General features: G+C 38.9%; 1 protein-coding gene across 1 annotated transcript in view; it reads right to left on the bottom strand.

Annotated features, from left to right (window-relative positions):
• CSMD3 (CUB and Sushi multiple domains 3) overlaps positions 1 to 14,712 on the bottom strand; it is a 622,514-nt gene that overhangs the window by 264,159 nt on the left and 343,643 nt on the right. The window contains exon 20 of the mRNA XM_026841511.1: positions 10,203 to 10,319. Coding sequence (XP_026697312.1) covers positions 10,203 to 10,319 — 117 coding nt within the window. The remainder of the gene's footprint in view (positions 1 to 10,202; positions 10,320 to 14,712) is intronic.

The raw sequence follows: 14,712 nt of genomic DNA on the forward strand, positions 1-14,712 counted from the left end.
TGCAGTCAATACAGCTTGTAAGTGTATCTGGAATGTAAAGACACTTGGTTTATGAGGATACCTAGTCAAGGACCTTTTAGTATAGAAAGAAAAGACAAGAAATGTGGGAAGTAATAAATTTTATACACATATACACAAGTTTTAATGAGCAAAATTTAGTGGAGACACTAACAAAGACCAGAACTCTCAAGTTTCTGACCGATGGACCATTGAATATATCCCAGTAATATGGTAGCAGTTCATCCACAACTTAGTAACTGATTGGAATGGGGGAAAGATTATCTCATGGAAATTAGAAATTTGTTGTGGAATATTTGAGGGAATTTGTGAGATTATGTAAAACTTAATATGATATTTTTAAAATGGTATTTGGAGACTGCAAAAGTTTTTGTGGGATGATTAGGGCCAAAGGCAAGTAAGGGATCATGGTGGATAAGGAAGAAAAAAGTGTGGGAAAATGGAAAGAGTTAACCTTCTACACCTAACCACAACAGCCTATCCTCTAGTATTTTTAAACTCTGTTCCTGACTATTCTGTGTGTGTCCTGGGTCCAGAGTGTGACCATTAGTGCACATTATTATGGACTGCCTGATAAACATGTCCTGGGCCAGAACCTGGAAGGTTGTGAGAGCACAATGTGTGTGAGTCTCTGTCACTCCTGGCAAACTCCTGTTTCCATCAGCCCAGTTGGAGAAAGAGGATTTGGCTCCCGGTGGTGGACATGTCTGAGTGCTGTTAGTGTTTCTGTGTGTGCCAATAAAGACACTTGTCTCTGTCCACCTTAGTCTGTGTGACCAGCTGTATATGTGCACATATATATTGGTATCTTTGGAATACATGCTTAGCCTTGCTGTCAGCTGGACATACAAACAGGAGCAACAACAGAAATCCCTTGGATTTTAGAGACCTCTGGAATGTGCTTCCCTTTAAAGAGACTGAAGAACTATTCATCTTTCTCAAGTATATAACTCCTTCTCATAGCTCCATCCCTTCCCACTTTCTGTAGCTTCCAGATCCGTATAAACACACAGTAGCACTGATACAGATATTACAGGGTGGGATTGTGTTTTATGCATAGGATAAAACTAGATAATCCAATAATTCTATTCTGTATTTCAAAAATTCTTAAGTTAATAATTATATGAGCAATATATTTGAGTATCCTACTTATTCTCCTAGACTGTGTGACAATAAATTGGCAAAAATCACACAATAAAATTTGGAATCAGTGTTAGGCTACATATATTTTGAGCTAAAACATGCAAATTTAGCTTTGGGATTGATAAACTCTTAAATGGTTTAATGTTTTTATCACAGTTTCACATAGGAGACAGTGTTGATCTGATATGAAAAGAGAGCTCTTAAGAGAAAAATGTGATATATACAGAATGAGGCAGAAATTCAGGCTATATTCATTGCATTTACTGCACTCCAAATTAATTTTGAACCTTTTAATGCATGCATGTGTACTGCAACAACAAAATCAGAAATGTCCAAGAAAATTTTGTGGTAGTAACCCAAAATAATGGAATTCCTGTGAATTACAACTGAGTTTCACTGAGTCTTGGTCAAGCACCAAACTCAAGGGAATGTTTCAATCAATTTCCCAGATTGCCAGGACATCTCTAAGCAAAACCACAAACTGTATCCTAGCAGTAGCTGTACAATTTAGTTTTCTTCAAAAAATATTCTAATCACATTAATATAAGCTGTGTGACAGAATGTGTCTTCTCCAGAGAAGAATTTAAAAATATATGCTAAGGTAGATTTTGTCTCATTCCATCTCACATGCCCCTTTCTTTATGAGGAGAATATTTAAAATCTGAAATGAAGACAGTAAGACATAATACTCTAATGCTGTGTCTCAATATTATAGATTGTTGGGGGATGGGTAAAATAACTGTTCTATTAGTAAATGGTTTAAAATATACCATAGATACTCCACAAATTTCAATTCAGCATATATTGAATTGCATGCTAACCACAGACAAAATGCAATAATTATTGTCATGATAGATGCTTCCTTTCCCTCTTCATAAGTAATACCAAGTACTAGACATACTAACTATATTTAAAGTGCATGTTCCATTCCCTAGTTAACAAATTAAAAAAATAAAATCATATCAAGTTTTAATGGACATTCAAGAACCATAATGCTGGTCTACATGAACACAAATAAAAATCGTTCCAGAATTCTAGAATTTTAGATATACTTGAACAGTAGAATTAAAAAATACACATATGTATTGCAGATTATGTTAAAACAGTATATACAAACACAGAAACTGCTTCTCTTAGCAATACAACATATTCGGATGTAAAATACAAATCTTAACTAAACATATGCATTTAATTAACTGTTGTTATTTAACAGTGGTATGAAGTTGCAATGTAAAGATATGTGTTTATAAAACTACCCCATAGCATTCTGAGGCTACATATTGAAGTTACATACATTATCTTGGCAGTCTGATATTAAATTACCACATTTTGTCAGAAAAAAAAAAAAAAAAAAAGGTTTTTTAAAAATCCTATCACTAATTAATGGCCAGTAGAAGCTAGTCTTTGAGATTCTGAAGTTGGAATTATATTAGACATGAAATAGAGCAGAAAATTAGATTTCCAGAACAAAGTTTTTCTCCCTCACATTAAAATAACCTATTTATGTGTATGGGATTAATTTTTCCCCAATGGAAAGTCATTCAGTCTCCCCATAGACAATTCATCTGGAGATATGCAAACCTCCTGGACATTAGATGATAGAGATAAATAGGCACCTTCAGGGGATGGTTAATCCCATGTATTTTAGATACTTTTTGAGGGTAAAATGACTCATATCATAAAGATATATGCATTTATCCATTAAATACAGAAGTGGCTTAATGGACTAGCTTACTTAGAACTTAACTGTTATAAGTATAAAGTTAAATTAAGTAAGTCTGTGACTTATTGTCAAAAAAGGAAAGCTAGTTTTCTCATGTGGTAGTACAGGAGGGACTTAAAGTATTAAAACCTTTTTGCCATCAAGAACACAAGATATAAGAAGTTCATACAATATTTCCTATTTTCCTACTCACAGGAAATCTTCACTCTTCAGTTGTTTCCAGAAAATCTGAGAGCATGAATCAAAATGCCCAAGGCAAATTACACATATTATTACTCTTTAACATATTTTTTCCTAAATAACATTTCCATAAGATATTATAAAACTTATTGACAGAAAGAATGTACTTATATTGATGTGTGTGAATATATATAAGTATCAGTATATATGTGCATATATACTATATATACACTCTCTTTCCCTGTATTTTATTTCTGTATATTTGTTTTCTCAGGAGTCTCATTAAATATGGTGTTTTTTTCAACAGCCTTACATAAAATGTAATCACATTGAGAAGTTCAGCTTTTATTTATCCTGACTTTTAAGTACTTCTATAGCTAAGGGTTCAAAAAAAAAAAAGATAAATCACAAAAAAATTACTCAATTTTCTTAAAATAAGAATACATTTCACAGTACTTTCCTCCATAACCCCATTTTTAGTTTAAGAACAAGGAAATGTTAAGAAAATATCTTTCAAGAATCCTGAAAAACATGGCTTAACCTGGGCTCACATTGACTGTAGAATTCACAGAGAACTGTAGAATTCACAGACTGTAGAATTCACAGACTTTTCAGTCGTCTTACTCTATAAAGCTAAGCCTTTATCCATCTCTCCTACTTCCCTTCAAATACGAGACTGAAATTAAATCTTGGCCTCATTATCCAATGGCTTTCCAGATAGGGTGCAAACTAAATGACAAGGCTCACCGTTTTCTTACATTTTCTGTCATTCTTGCTTATCCAGAAGAATGATTATACACTTCCCACAAATTCTCCTCTGCAAAAGATCCACAGTATCTTATATTCCTGCAACTCTAAAAGCCATGTATCATATGTAGATGTAACAACAACAAATCACAGAATCCCAGAATCATCTAGATTGGAAAAGACCTTGGAGATCATCCAGTCCAACCATTAGCCTAACACTGACAGTTCCCAACTACACCAGATCCCTAAAGACTATCTCAACCCAGCTCTTAAACACCTCCAGGGATGGGGACTCCATCACTGCCCTGGGCAGCCCATTCCATTGCCTAACAAAACATTCAAGAAAGAAATGCTTTCTAATATCCAGTCTAAATCTTCCCTGGTGCAATTTGAGGACATTGCCTCTTATCGCTTGTTACTTGGTTAAAGAGACTCATCCCCAGCTCTCTGCAACCTCCTTTCAGGCAGCTGTAGAGGGCGATGAGGTCTCCCCTCAGCCTCCTCTTCTCCAGACTAAACCCCCCCAGTTCCCTCAGCCGCTCCCCGTACCACCTGTGCTCCAGACCCTGCACCAGCTCCGTTGCCCTTCTCTGGACACGCTCGAGTCATTCAATGTCCTTTTTGTAGTGAGGGGCCCAAAACTGAACACAGGAATCGAGGGGCGGCCTCACCAGTGCCGAGTACAGGGCTCAGATCCCTTCCCTGTCCCTGCTGGCCACGCTATTGCTGACACAAGCCAGGATGCCATTGGCCTTCTTGGCCCCCTGGGCACACTGCTGGCTCCTGTTCAGCCGGCTGTCAATCAACCCCCCCAGGTCCCTCTGTGACTGGCAGCTCTCCAGCCACTCCTCCCCAAGCCTGTAGTGCTGCTGGGGGTTGTTGTGGCCCAAGGGCAGCCCCCGGCATTTGACCTCAGTGAAACTCCTCTAGTTGGGCTCAGCCCATGGCTCCAGCCTGTCCAGGTCTCTCTGCAGAGCCTCCCTGCCCTCGAGCAGATCAACATTCCCACCCAACTGGGTGTCATCTGCAAACTGACTGAGGGTGCACTCGATCCCCTCGTCTAGATCATCAATAAAGATGTTAAACAGGAGTGGCCCTAAAACCCAGCCCTGGGGGACACCACTCGTGACCGGCTGCCAACTGGATTTGACTTCAATAACCACAACTCTTTGGACCCGGCCATCCAGACAGCTTTTTTACCCAGCAATGCATGTGCACATCCAAGCCACAAGTAGCCAGTTTAGCCAGGAGAATGCTGTGAAAATGGTGTCAAAAGCCTTGCTAAAGTCAAGGTAAACAACATCCAGAGCCTTTCCCTCATCCAATAAGCAGGTCACCCTGTCGTAGAAAGAGATCAGGTTTGTCAGGCAGGACCTGCCTCTCATAAACCCATGCTGACTGGGCCTGATCCTCTGGTTGTCCCACATGTGTTGTGTGATGGTACTCAGGATGAGCTGCTCCATCAGCTTCCTGGGCACCGAACTTAAGCTGACAGGCCTGTAATTTCCCATATCATCCTTCTGACACTTCTTATAAATGGGCATCATACTGGCCGATTTCCCATGTGTTGGGATCTCCCCAGTCCGTGAGAACTGCTGGTAAATGATGGAAAGTGGCTTGGCAAACACCCCAGTCAGCTCCTTCAGCAGCCTTGGGTGTATCCCATCTGCTTCCATAGACTTGTGTGTGTCTGTGTGATGCAAGTAAGTCACTGTCTCCTCCTGGATTGCGGGGGGGTCGTTCTCCCAGTCTCTGTCTTCTGGCTGAGGAGGCTGGATTCCCTCAGTACAACTAGTCTTGTTATTAAAGACTGAGGCTAAGAATGCATTAAGCACCTCAGCCTTCTCCTCATCACTCATTGCCATGTTTCCTTCTGTATCTAGTGGGGGATGGAGGCTCTCTCTAGTCTTTTACTGTTGACACACTTATAAAAGCATTTCTTACTATCTTTGAATGCTGAAGCCAGATCAATTTCTAGCTGGGCTTTAGACATCCTGATTTCCGCCATGCATAGCCTCACAGCATATTTGTGATCATTTTGAGTAGCTAACTCCTTCTTCCAAAGGCCATAAACTCTCCTTTCCTATCTGAGTTCCAGCCAAAGCTCTCTGTTCAGTCAGGTTGGTCTTCTCTGTTGCTGGCTTCTCATACAGAACCTGGGGACACCCTGCTCCTGTGCCATTAAGGATTCCTTCTTAAAGAGTATCCATCCTTCCTGGACCCCTATACCCTTTAGGACTGTCTCCCAAGGGATCCTGTCAAGCAGGTGCCTAAACAAGTCAAAGTCAGCCCTTTGGAAGTTCAGGATGTCAATTCTGCTGCCCCCTCTCCTGGCCTCTCTAAGAGTAGAGAACTCTATTGTTTCATGATCACTGTGCCCTAGTCAGCCTCCAACCACCACATCATCCACCAGTCCTTCTCTGTTCACAAAGAGGAGATCCAGCAGGGCACCTTCTCTGGTCAGTTCACTCACCAGCAGTGTCAGGAAGTTATCTCCCACACATTCCAGGAATCTCTGGGACTGGTCCCGCTCTGCTGTTTTGTATTTCCAGCAGAAGTCTGGGAAGTTAGTCTCCCACAAGAACAAGGGCAAGTGATCGTGATATTTCTCCTAAGTGCCTATAGAATCTTTCATCCACCTCTCTGTCCTAGTTGGGTGGCATATAGTAGATTCCCACTATGACATCTGCCCGGTTGGCCTTCCCTCTGATTCTAACACAAAGACACTCCACCCTGTCTTCACTGTACTTGTGCTCAAAGAAATCATAACCCCTAACACACATCACCATCCCATCGCCTCTCCTTCCTTGTCTATCCCTTCTAAAGAGCTTGTAGCCATCAACTGGCACACTCGAGTCATGGGAGACATCCCACCATTTTATCATGATAGAAAGTACATCATAATTTTCCTGTTTCATGATTGTTTCAAACATGGGTAACTGTTTGTTACCCATGCTGTGTGCATTGGTATAAATGCACTTCAGATGGGCTGACATCCCCAGCACCTTTTTGCATTTTATAGGTCCTATGTCTGGCCTAACCTTTCACAGGTGTTACCATGGTTACTGATCCATCCATATCCATTGCATCTTTGTTGTGCTTCATGTCTCCATCCCTTGATTCCACTGAGATGGCAGGGTGAGCATCATCACTGGCACACCAGCCCACAAACTCTGGTAGTCTATCCTGGTGCTCATGTCTGGGAGTTCCACTTTTGTCCCCCTCCCCCTTCAAATCTAGTTTAAAGCACTCTCAAGGAGCCCAGCTAAGTCTGGCCCCAAGATCCTTTTCCCCCTCTGGGACAGGTGCATCCCATCTGATGCCAAAAGTTCTGGCATCCTGTATATTAACCCATGATTGAAATATCCAAAGCCCTGCCAGTAACACCAGTCTTGGAGACACAAGTTCATCTGTTGAGTTCTCCTCTAATCTTCTTCATCCATCTCTGCAACTGAAGGGATGGAGGAGAACACTAGTTGTGCCCCCACGCCCTTAACCAGTTTCCCCAAGGCCCTGACATCTCTCTTCATTCATTAGGACTTCTCTTGTTAATATCATCACTACCTGCCTGAATAACCAAGGGAGGGTAGTAGTCCTTAGATCTCACTAGAGTGGGGAGTTTTATCATGAGATCCTTTACCCAGGACCTGGGAAGGCAGCAGACTTCCCTATCAAGTGGGTCTGGTCTGCATATGGGGCCTTCGACACCCCTCAGAATGGAGTCACCCATTACAATGACCCTACTGGAGTTCTTTCTAAAAGTGTTTTTAATACCTGGTCTAGAGTGACCCAGCCATGGTGAACCTTGATCTTCCTCCTTGTTTGGCTCATTTTCTTCATCCTTCTGTACTTCATTCAAAAGTTCCAGGGCACTGTATCTGTCGTGAAGGGGAACCATGGAAAGTGAGGGAGATCAGGAGGGGATTTTCCAGCCTCCTTGAGCAGGGACCTGTTTCCAGTCTCCCCCATCTCTTAGGTCCCGTCCCCTCCCTTCCTGCCTAGTAGCAAGAGGGTGAGGGATCTCCTGCCTCTTTTGGAGCCTCCATTTACTCCTTTTTCTTCAGGGGTGCTAAGGTGTTACTCCACCAATCAATGTTCCTTGCGCACTCCCTAATACTTCTTAATCTCTCGACCTCTTCTTTGAGTTCTGCCACCAGGCTGAGCAGGTCACCCAGCTGATCACAGCACACAGGTGCTGTCCCTACTGCCCTCCGGCAGGACTGACAGGCTGAGGCACTCCCTGCAGCCCGGGGCCTGGACCTCTGCATGTTTGCGTGGCAGCTCCATCTGGGTCATGTTTTTCTGGTGATGGTTTTGCCCCGGGTAGAGACCATAGTTCAGTCTACTTGTGGAGGATGATACCTAGTTCAGATGAGCTCTAGACCCAGGAGAGGGACTGTGCCCTGTCCGCTTGAACTGACACAAAGTGTTCTGACGTGCCAGGCCCTGTTCACCAGGCTCCTGGTTGCTCTTGCTCCCTCGGGGATCCTCTTGTACATTGGGGGTGTTGGGCTTCATCACTCCAGTCTCTGCCTGCTCTGAGTCCCCACTGTCCTCATTGGCAGGAGCTCACTCTTCCTGCTTAGGGGGGAGGCGGCTTGAGGCACTCCCACTTCCCTGGGCTTCTGCCTGTTTGGCTTGAAGTTTTGCAACAGGTTTTTTGATGCTTTCAGAAGGGTCCCCCGCCACTATCCTCCACTTTGGAGCCCCTCTCCTCAGCAACTGAGCTAAAAAGGTGGAGGCAATGAGTTTTAAACTGCCGTCGTCACTCTAGTCTCTGCCCAATCTGAATCAAATGTAGCATCCGATGTAGGCTGAGTAATTTCAGAAAGTTTTTTCACTGTGGATACTTACAAGCAAATTATATTACACAATGGCATCATTAGGTATTAAAAAGAGACTGCAGAATAGCTGAAGCGATAATTTTGAGAGATACACTTTGCCACTTTTAACACTTTAAGGAATTTTAAATGGGACATCTAGTCAGAGTGATTTAACATCTAGATGAGCAAGTATCACATTATTTGTACAAAACAGAACAAGGGAATCACATATCAGCACAGTTTTCTGAGGGATATCTTATTTTTATGTTATCAGTAACTCTTAGAGAAATACATCATCAGTATACTTTGTCACATTTTTCATGCCCTCACAGAGAAAATGGATTAAATTCAAATTTGAACTTGCCTTCCTTCTCCGTTTCATTCCTTTTCTGTATTCTTTCCAGTGTTACAGATGCAATTCTCCTTTTTGTGTTCTTATCATCTCACCATATTTATATTCAATTTCTCTTATGACACCTATCTCTATTTCCGTCCTTCCCTTAAGTTCTTATGCTTCTCTAGGTCTTTCCATTCATAGTACAAGAGTACTATGCAGTCACTCCTATATTTAAAATAAAATACCACCAAAATCTAAAAGTTTGACCCATCTTTTCTCGTCTAGTTCCAGAACCTTTCCTTTGAAAGCAGCTAGGACACAGTATTTCAAGAAAATTTTGCTACCTGGAAATCCCAACTTCCATTTGTGTCCTAAGCATTTTCTGACCTCTCCTGCATGTCTTTTATTTCTTTGAAATAATTCTTACTAACATTCTTTCTCAGAGAAAAGTTTAAACAAGTATTACATCTTTATCCTGAAATTTGCCTTCAACAAATAACCAACCTTTCCTTAAGTCGCCCATCCCTCAGTTTCTGTGATCAGTCATTATATAATTCGTTCTCACCTTTCCAATTGCTGTAATTGGGTTCCATTATTTTTTCCCCCTCTACATTTATTTCTAAACTATATTATTTATTCAATCCATAAATGCATATTAAACTGTCATTTATATGCTACCACCCTGAAAATGTGTCTTGGCAAGCTGAAAAATTTATTTTCTTCAAAATAGGACTTTCTGACATTTTCTTGTCAATAGCTAGTCATAATGTAAAATTTAGCATCATGAGCAATCTTTTAAACAACTCCCCTCTCATTAACTTCATTGCTTTTTCATGCCATAACTTGAATAACATCTTAAGTCTTCACTTCAGATTCTTCTGTGTATACCAAGTCTACATATCAATGACTACTTCCAGCTAATCTCTCTGTAAGTCAAGACATTTCCTTATCAACAAAGAAAAAGCATTCATCCTCTTTCACCTCTACAAATTAACGTGCACACATCCAACTATCTATTACTTATTTCTGTTCTGTGAAAAGCATTAGGGCTTACTCTACTTCTGGAATTCTAGGATTACTTCAATAAAAATAAATAAAACCACAAGTCAGCAATGCAGTTCATAGTTCATTGCTGTTAACCTCCATCTGTAGCACAGAATACTATATGTGTAGCACAGAATACTGGATTTACATATTAAGAGAGGTGTAAAAGAGAAAAGGTTTTATTTACCTTTTCCATGGGTAACATCCACAGTCCATGTACAATTCAGAGAATTTGGATACAGATCAGGATAACCAGGGGATAAAATTGTTCCACTAGGTCCTCTAACATCTCCACCACATAAAGCTAGAAATAACAAAGAAAATAACAAAATAATTCATAGAAATCTTACACACAAGAGAAAATATAAGAAAACACCTTTTAAAAAACTTCTGGCTTTAAAAGGATTTAAAAGTGCTGGTCAAATGATTTAGCAGTTCCACATATAACTACAGCCCATTTTTATACAATATAAAAAGAAATATCAGTGAATAATCAATGTGCTTTAATAGGCACTAAAAGTGAGTTTCCTTAGCTCTTTTTTCACATTTTCTTGAGACTCTGAAATTCATAAGTACAGCAGGAAGATGAAGGCAGAAGAAGATACAGAGCCAAACAATATCACTCTAGCCAGAAGCTAAGGCTAGAGAGTTAAAATGGTGTAGAGTGGATCTCACTATTGAAGAATTACCGAAAGAATGACCGAAAATAATATTGCAGGGATCATGACATGCTTTCTTGTATCTAATTATTGATTATGAATATATATTTTTAATGTAAATGACAATGACAAGTGCCAATATAAGAATAAGGCTTTCTACAATATCAGTAGTGATTTTGTAAAAGTAATCAGCAATTGAGAATACAAGAATTAAATTACAGACTGAATTAATAGAAAATACAAAAATTAAATCATTACAACACTGGCATAAAGACCTTCACAATTCACTATTACATTTTAATAGTGAATTTTCCATTCCAGATCTTTTGAAATAATAAATTAATTGATTAATTTTTAATAGTGAGAAGGCTCTTATACCTTAGAATTATCTTTTAACAATAACAGTGATTAAAACTCGTACCAAACAAGGTTATTACATCATAGTTCTCTGAATATAGATTACTTCAGGGCATACATTATAAAATAAATGAGTATTTCTACCTTTTTTTTCTTCAAGATTAAAAAAATCTATTTCTTTTATTTTTCTTAGCCTGATTATATGCATTATTTTGTAGAAATATTCCAGAATTAAAAAAAAAAAAGAAAAGAAAAGGTAAACTATGTCACTGCCACCAGATTTAAGTCAAATAACAGACTGTTTTAGGAAAGTTGATTACAGTTCTTCATATGAGCAGCTCTTCCAAAGTAATTCACACAAACTCTCCCTTTTCAGCCTTAAGTAGTCAAGGTCTCAACCAGTGTCTTTTCAGAATTTTTATTACTATCAACCATAGTTTCTCTGAGCCCACACCTTAACCCAAACAAGTATTCAGCACTCCTATTTTTAACAATAAGGTTTTTGCTTTAGCAGATGCTAAAGATGTTGAAAGGCAGTTTGGTAGATAGGTAAATGGCAATTACTTGTCTGCAATTCCAGTCGATACAACTTCTTCCCCTTATATAAGCCGTTGGTCACCTGTTGCTCATGTCTGTGCTTCCCAGCCCATGGCCACATCAGAAAGAGCGAGGAAAGGAGCCTGTGACAGGCTGGAGGCGCAGTACCTCCTTCTGATGGAGGCTGCCCTACCTGCCCTAGTTGGTGTAACATGCTCTTAGTCCTCCTGTAACATCAGCAGCAGCAGCCAACACAGCATTCAACAGCATGGATTGCAAAGCTGGGAGAAGTTTGGCCTTTCAGTATATGAACAGTGTTCAAACATCTTCATATTTTTCAGGCAGGAGAAAGTGTACTGAGCAATTTGTTACATCGTGCCAATTATTCTACTGTATTTTGACATTTATTCTACTTATTTCTGCCACACAACGATTTGGTAAATCCTGACAGTTATACCTATCTCTGATTTGGCCATTAATGCTATTAATTTGAGAATGAATTTGTTGACCAGTCATGATTTTCTGCTTGCAGAAGTACATTCAAAACTGATTTGAGGACACATCATACAGTGAATTGTATCTTGTGTCTCACTCTGTACCTAAGCAGACATCTACCTCAAGGAAATAGATGCATTTTTCAGATGTTTCAGTAGCACTGTGGAATGTTTTCATAACATAAGGCACTGAATAAAATGAAGTATACCTCTAATTAGATTTCTTCTAAAGCAGAAATGGAACTTCATCCTATCACCCTAGAATGAAGATCACTATTTTGACTAGCTAAATTTGTTTGATTGTTCTAGCTAATCACATTTCTGTTTTAAACATGTATATTTGTCTGGGTAGCCTCATGATTTCTTTGTGTGTGCTATTACTCCTGCCAACTTTTTGGCCTTTTTGGCCTAGCTGTAAGCTGGAAATTTGCAGATCCAGTACCATAGGCTGAAATAAGACATTCTAAGACCACAGCTGCCCAACCTCCTAATTGTTGCCACAGGAGAATAACCTCCCAGCATACTAATTTTCCTCCTCACTTCTCTGATGAAGGTAACCACTGTCTACTTATCACCTGATCTTGTTATATTTAGATATTAGAAAAACAGAATCAGGGCCATGACAGCATGTTATTGGAGTTTTCTGATGGTAACTAGCTACTTTGTCCATACCTTAGGCCAGACCTATTAAATAAGACATTGTAATCAGTTTTTATAATCATGGGAAACAGCCCAAACAAACAATGTATTTTAGAGTGGGTGTTTGGAAAACCTTTCAGGAATGCAAATGGTGACAAAACATCTATGGCATGCCATCAGGCACTCAGTTTAACTCTATGAATGCTAGCAGATGGCAAAAAAAAGGCATCAAGGGACGAGCATTTTACAAAACAAAGCCAAGTTGACAGAACTGAAATAAAAAATATGCACTGGTCCTGATAAGATGGCAAGTAGCCCAAGCATATAATATCACTACTAGTATCTGACATTTTTTCAGAGTGCAAAGGAAAACAGAAATACATTAAAATTAAACCAGCAAAAGAAACTCCACATATTTTTCCATATTCTACAAGGAACCTTTCACTTTATCTGATTATACAGAGCTGGAGGCTAGGAGAAACTAAAAGTAGAGTGATTATGTAAGCAAATAACTGAAGCACTATTTGGGTGTTCCAATGTGGAAAATGGAAAGTTCTGTTGTTGACTAATTAATATCTTTGTTATGCTTGCAGAGGAGTTGTATCAAGATATGATTAATTTTTTCCCCCTCCATTATGATCTTTTCAGAATAGTGATAAACAAAATAACAAAAAATAAAGAGAAAAAAAAGAATAAAATATAGAAATGACTGTATGAAATACAGATACGTACCTGATAGTATAGTATGAACTACCTCTACAGCACTGTGGTGATCAGAAATGATGTGACAATTTATGAAGCAAATTTAGGAGAACTGTGAATGAAGATTAACATTTAATAGTGGAGTCCAGTGGCTAAGCAAGTTGTTTAGGTAGATATATATATTCTTACAGCGTTGGGTTGATTACTTACAGTTACTTTAATTGTAAATGATCATAACTGCATTTGTTTTGCTCAGTAACATGATCAGACATAGGAAGAGTGATAGCAAGCAAACCTAGTTTAGGAAATGGGCCTATGCAGTTTGAAAATAATCTCTGGCCCAAACAGATTTAGAACCTTTACTCAGGCTACTTGTAATGTCTCAGCGGGAGACATACAGGCCATGCTTCATCCCTGAAATACATTAATAGTAGTAATGACAGAACTTGATTTGTGTCATTCATATAAATATCAAGTTCCATTTCAGGTCATATTTCATGCTACTATAAAATTTACAGAAAACCAATCTCCCAATTCTTGAAATAGTCTCAGAATTTCTAGCTAAATTTATTCATTTTTACCCATTTGTTCTTCTGCTAAACTGTCATCATGTTCTTCTCCCTCTTGGGGACTCACTTTGGAAGACTGGCAAAACACATTAGTATCTCTCACTTTTAATCAAATAATGAGACAGGTTTTCTTAATCTACTTCTCTAAAATACATTTTCCATCTCTATGACCACTGCATTAACAATCACAAGTACTTATCTAACTTTGTCACAGCAGCTGTGCTACACAAACATACTGCTCGGACACTTCACATTAGATTGTGACATTTTTGTTCATTGATTTTTTATTTTTTTTTTTCAATTTTTTTCACATGACCTTGGTTCTGTTTTTAATGTATTTATATCTTACTGCAGAAGTCATTCCATATAATCTCTTCCTGCAGAGGTTAGCCTGTATAGTTAAATTGATACTTGTTCACAGAAAAAGCTCTTTCCTCTTGCTTTTTGTACCATAAAATAAAATTCAAAACCCACTAGTTATGTTCTCTGTCATCCAAGGTCATTGAATAAGATTTACTACCTATTTAAAACTTATTTTAACTCAAGTCAGTCTCAGAGTTATGAAAGGTATAGAAATAATATGAAGTTATCAGGAAAACTGGATGTGAGAAGTGTGTCACCATATCCAAGGACAACAGAAAACTATCAAGAGAATGTGTTTGTAATTTTAGTAAAGCAAAAGACAGGACATTATATATATATATATATATATATATATATATATATATTTATATATATAT

This window comes from Athene cunicularia (genome assembly GCF_003259725.1).
Source record: "Athene cunicularia isolate RWA chromosome 2 unlocalized genomic scaffold, athCun1 chr2_part1, whole genome shotgun sequence".
Classification (NCBI taxonomy): Eukaryota; Metazoa; Chordata; class Aves; order Strigiformes; family Strigidae; genus Athene; species Athene cunicularia.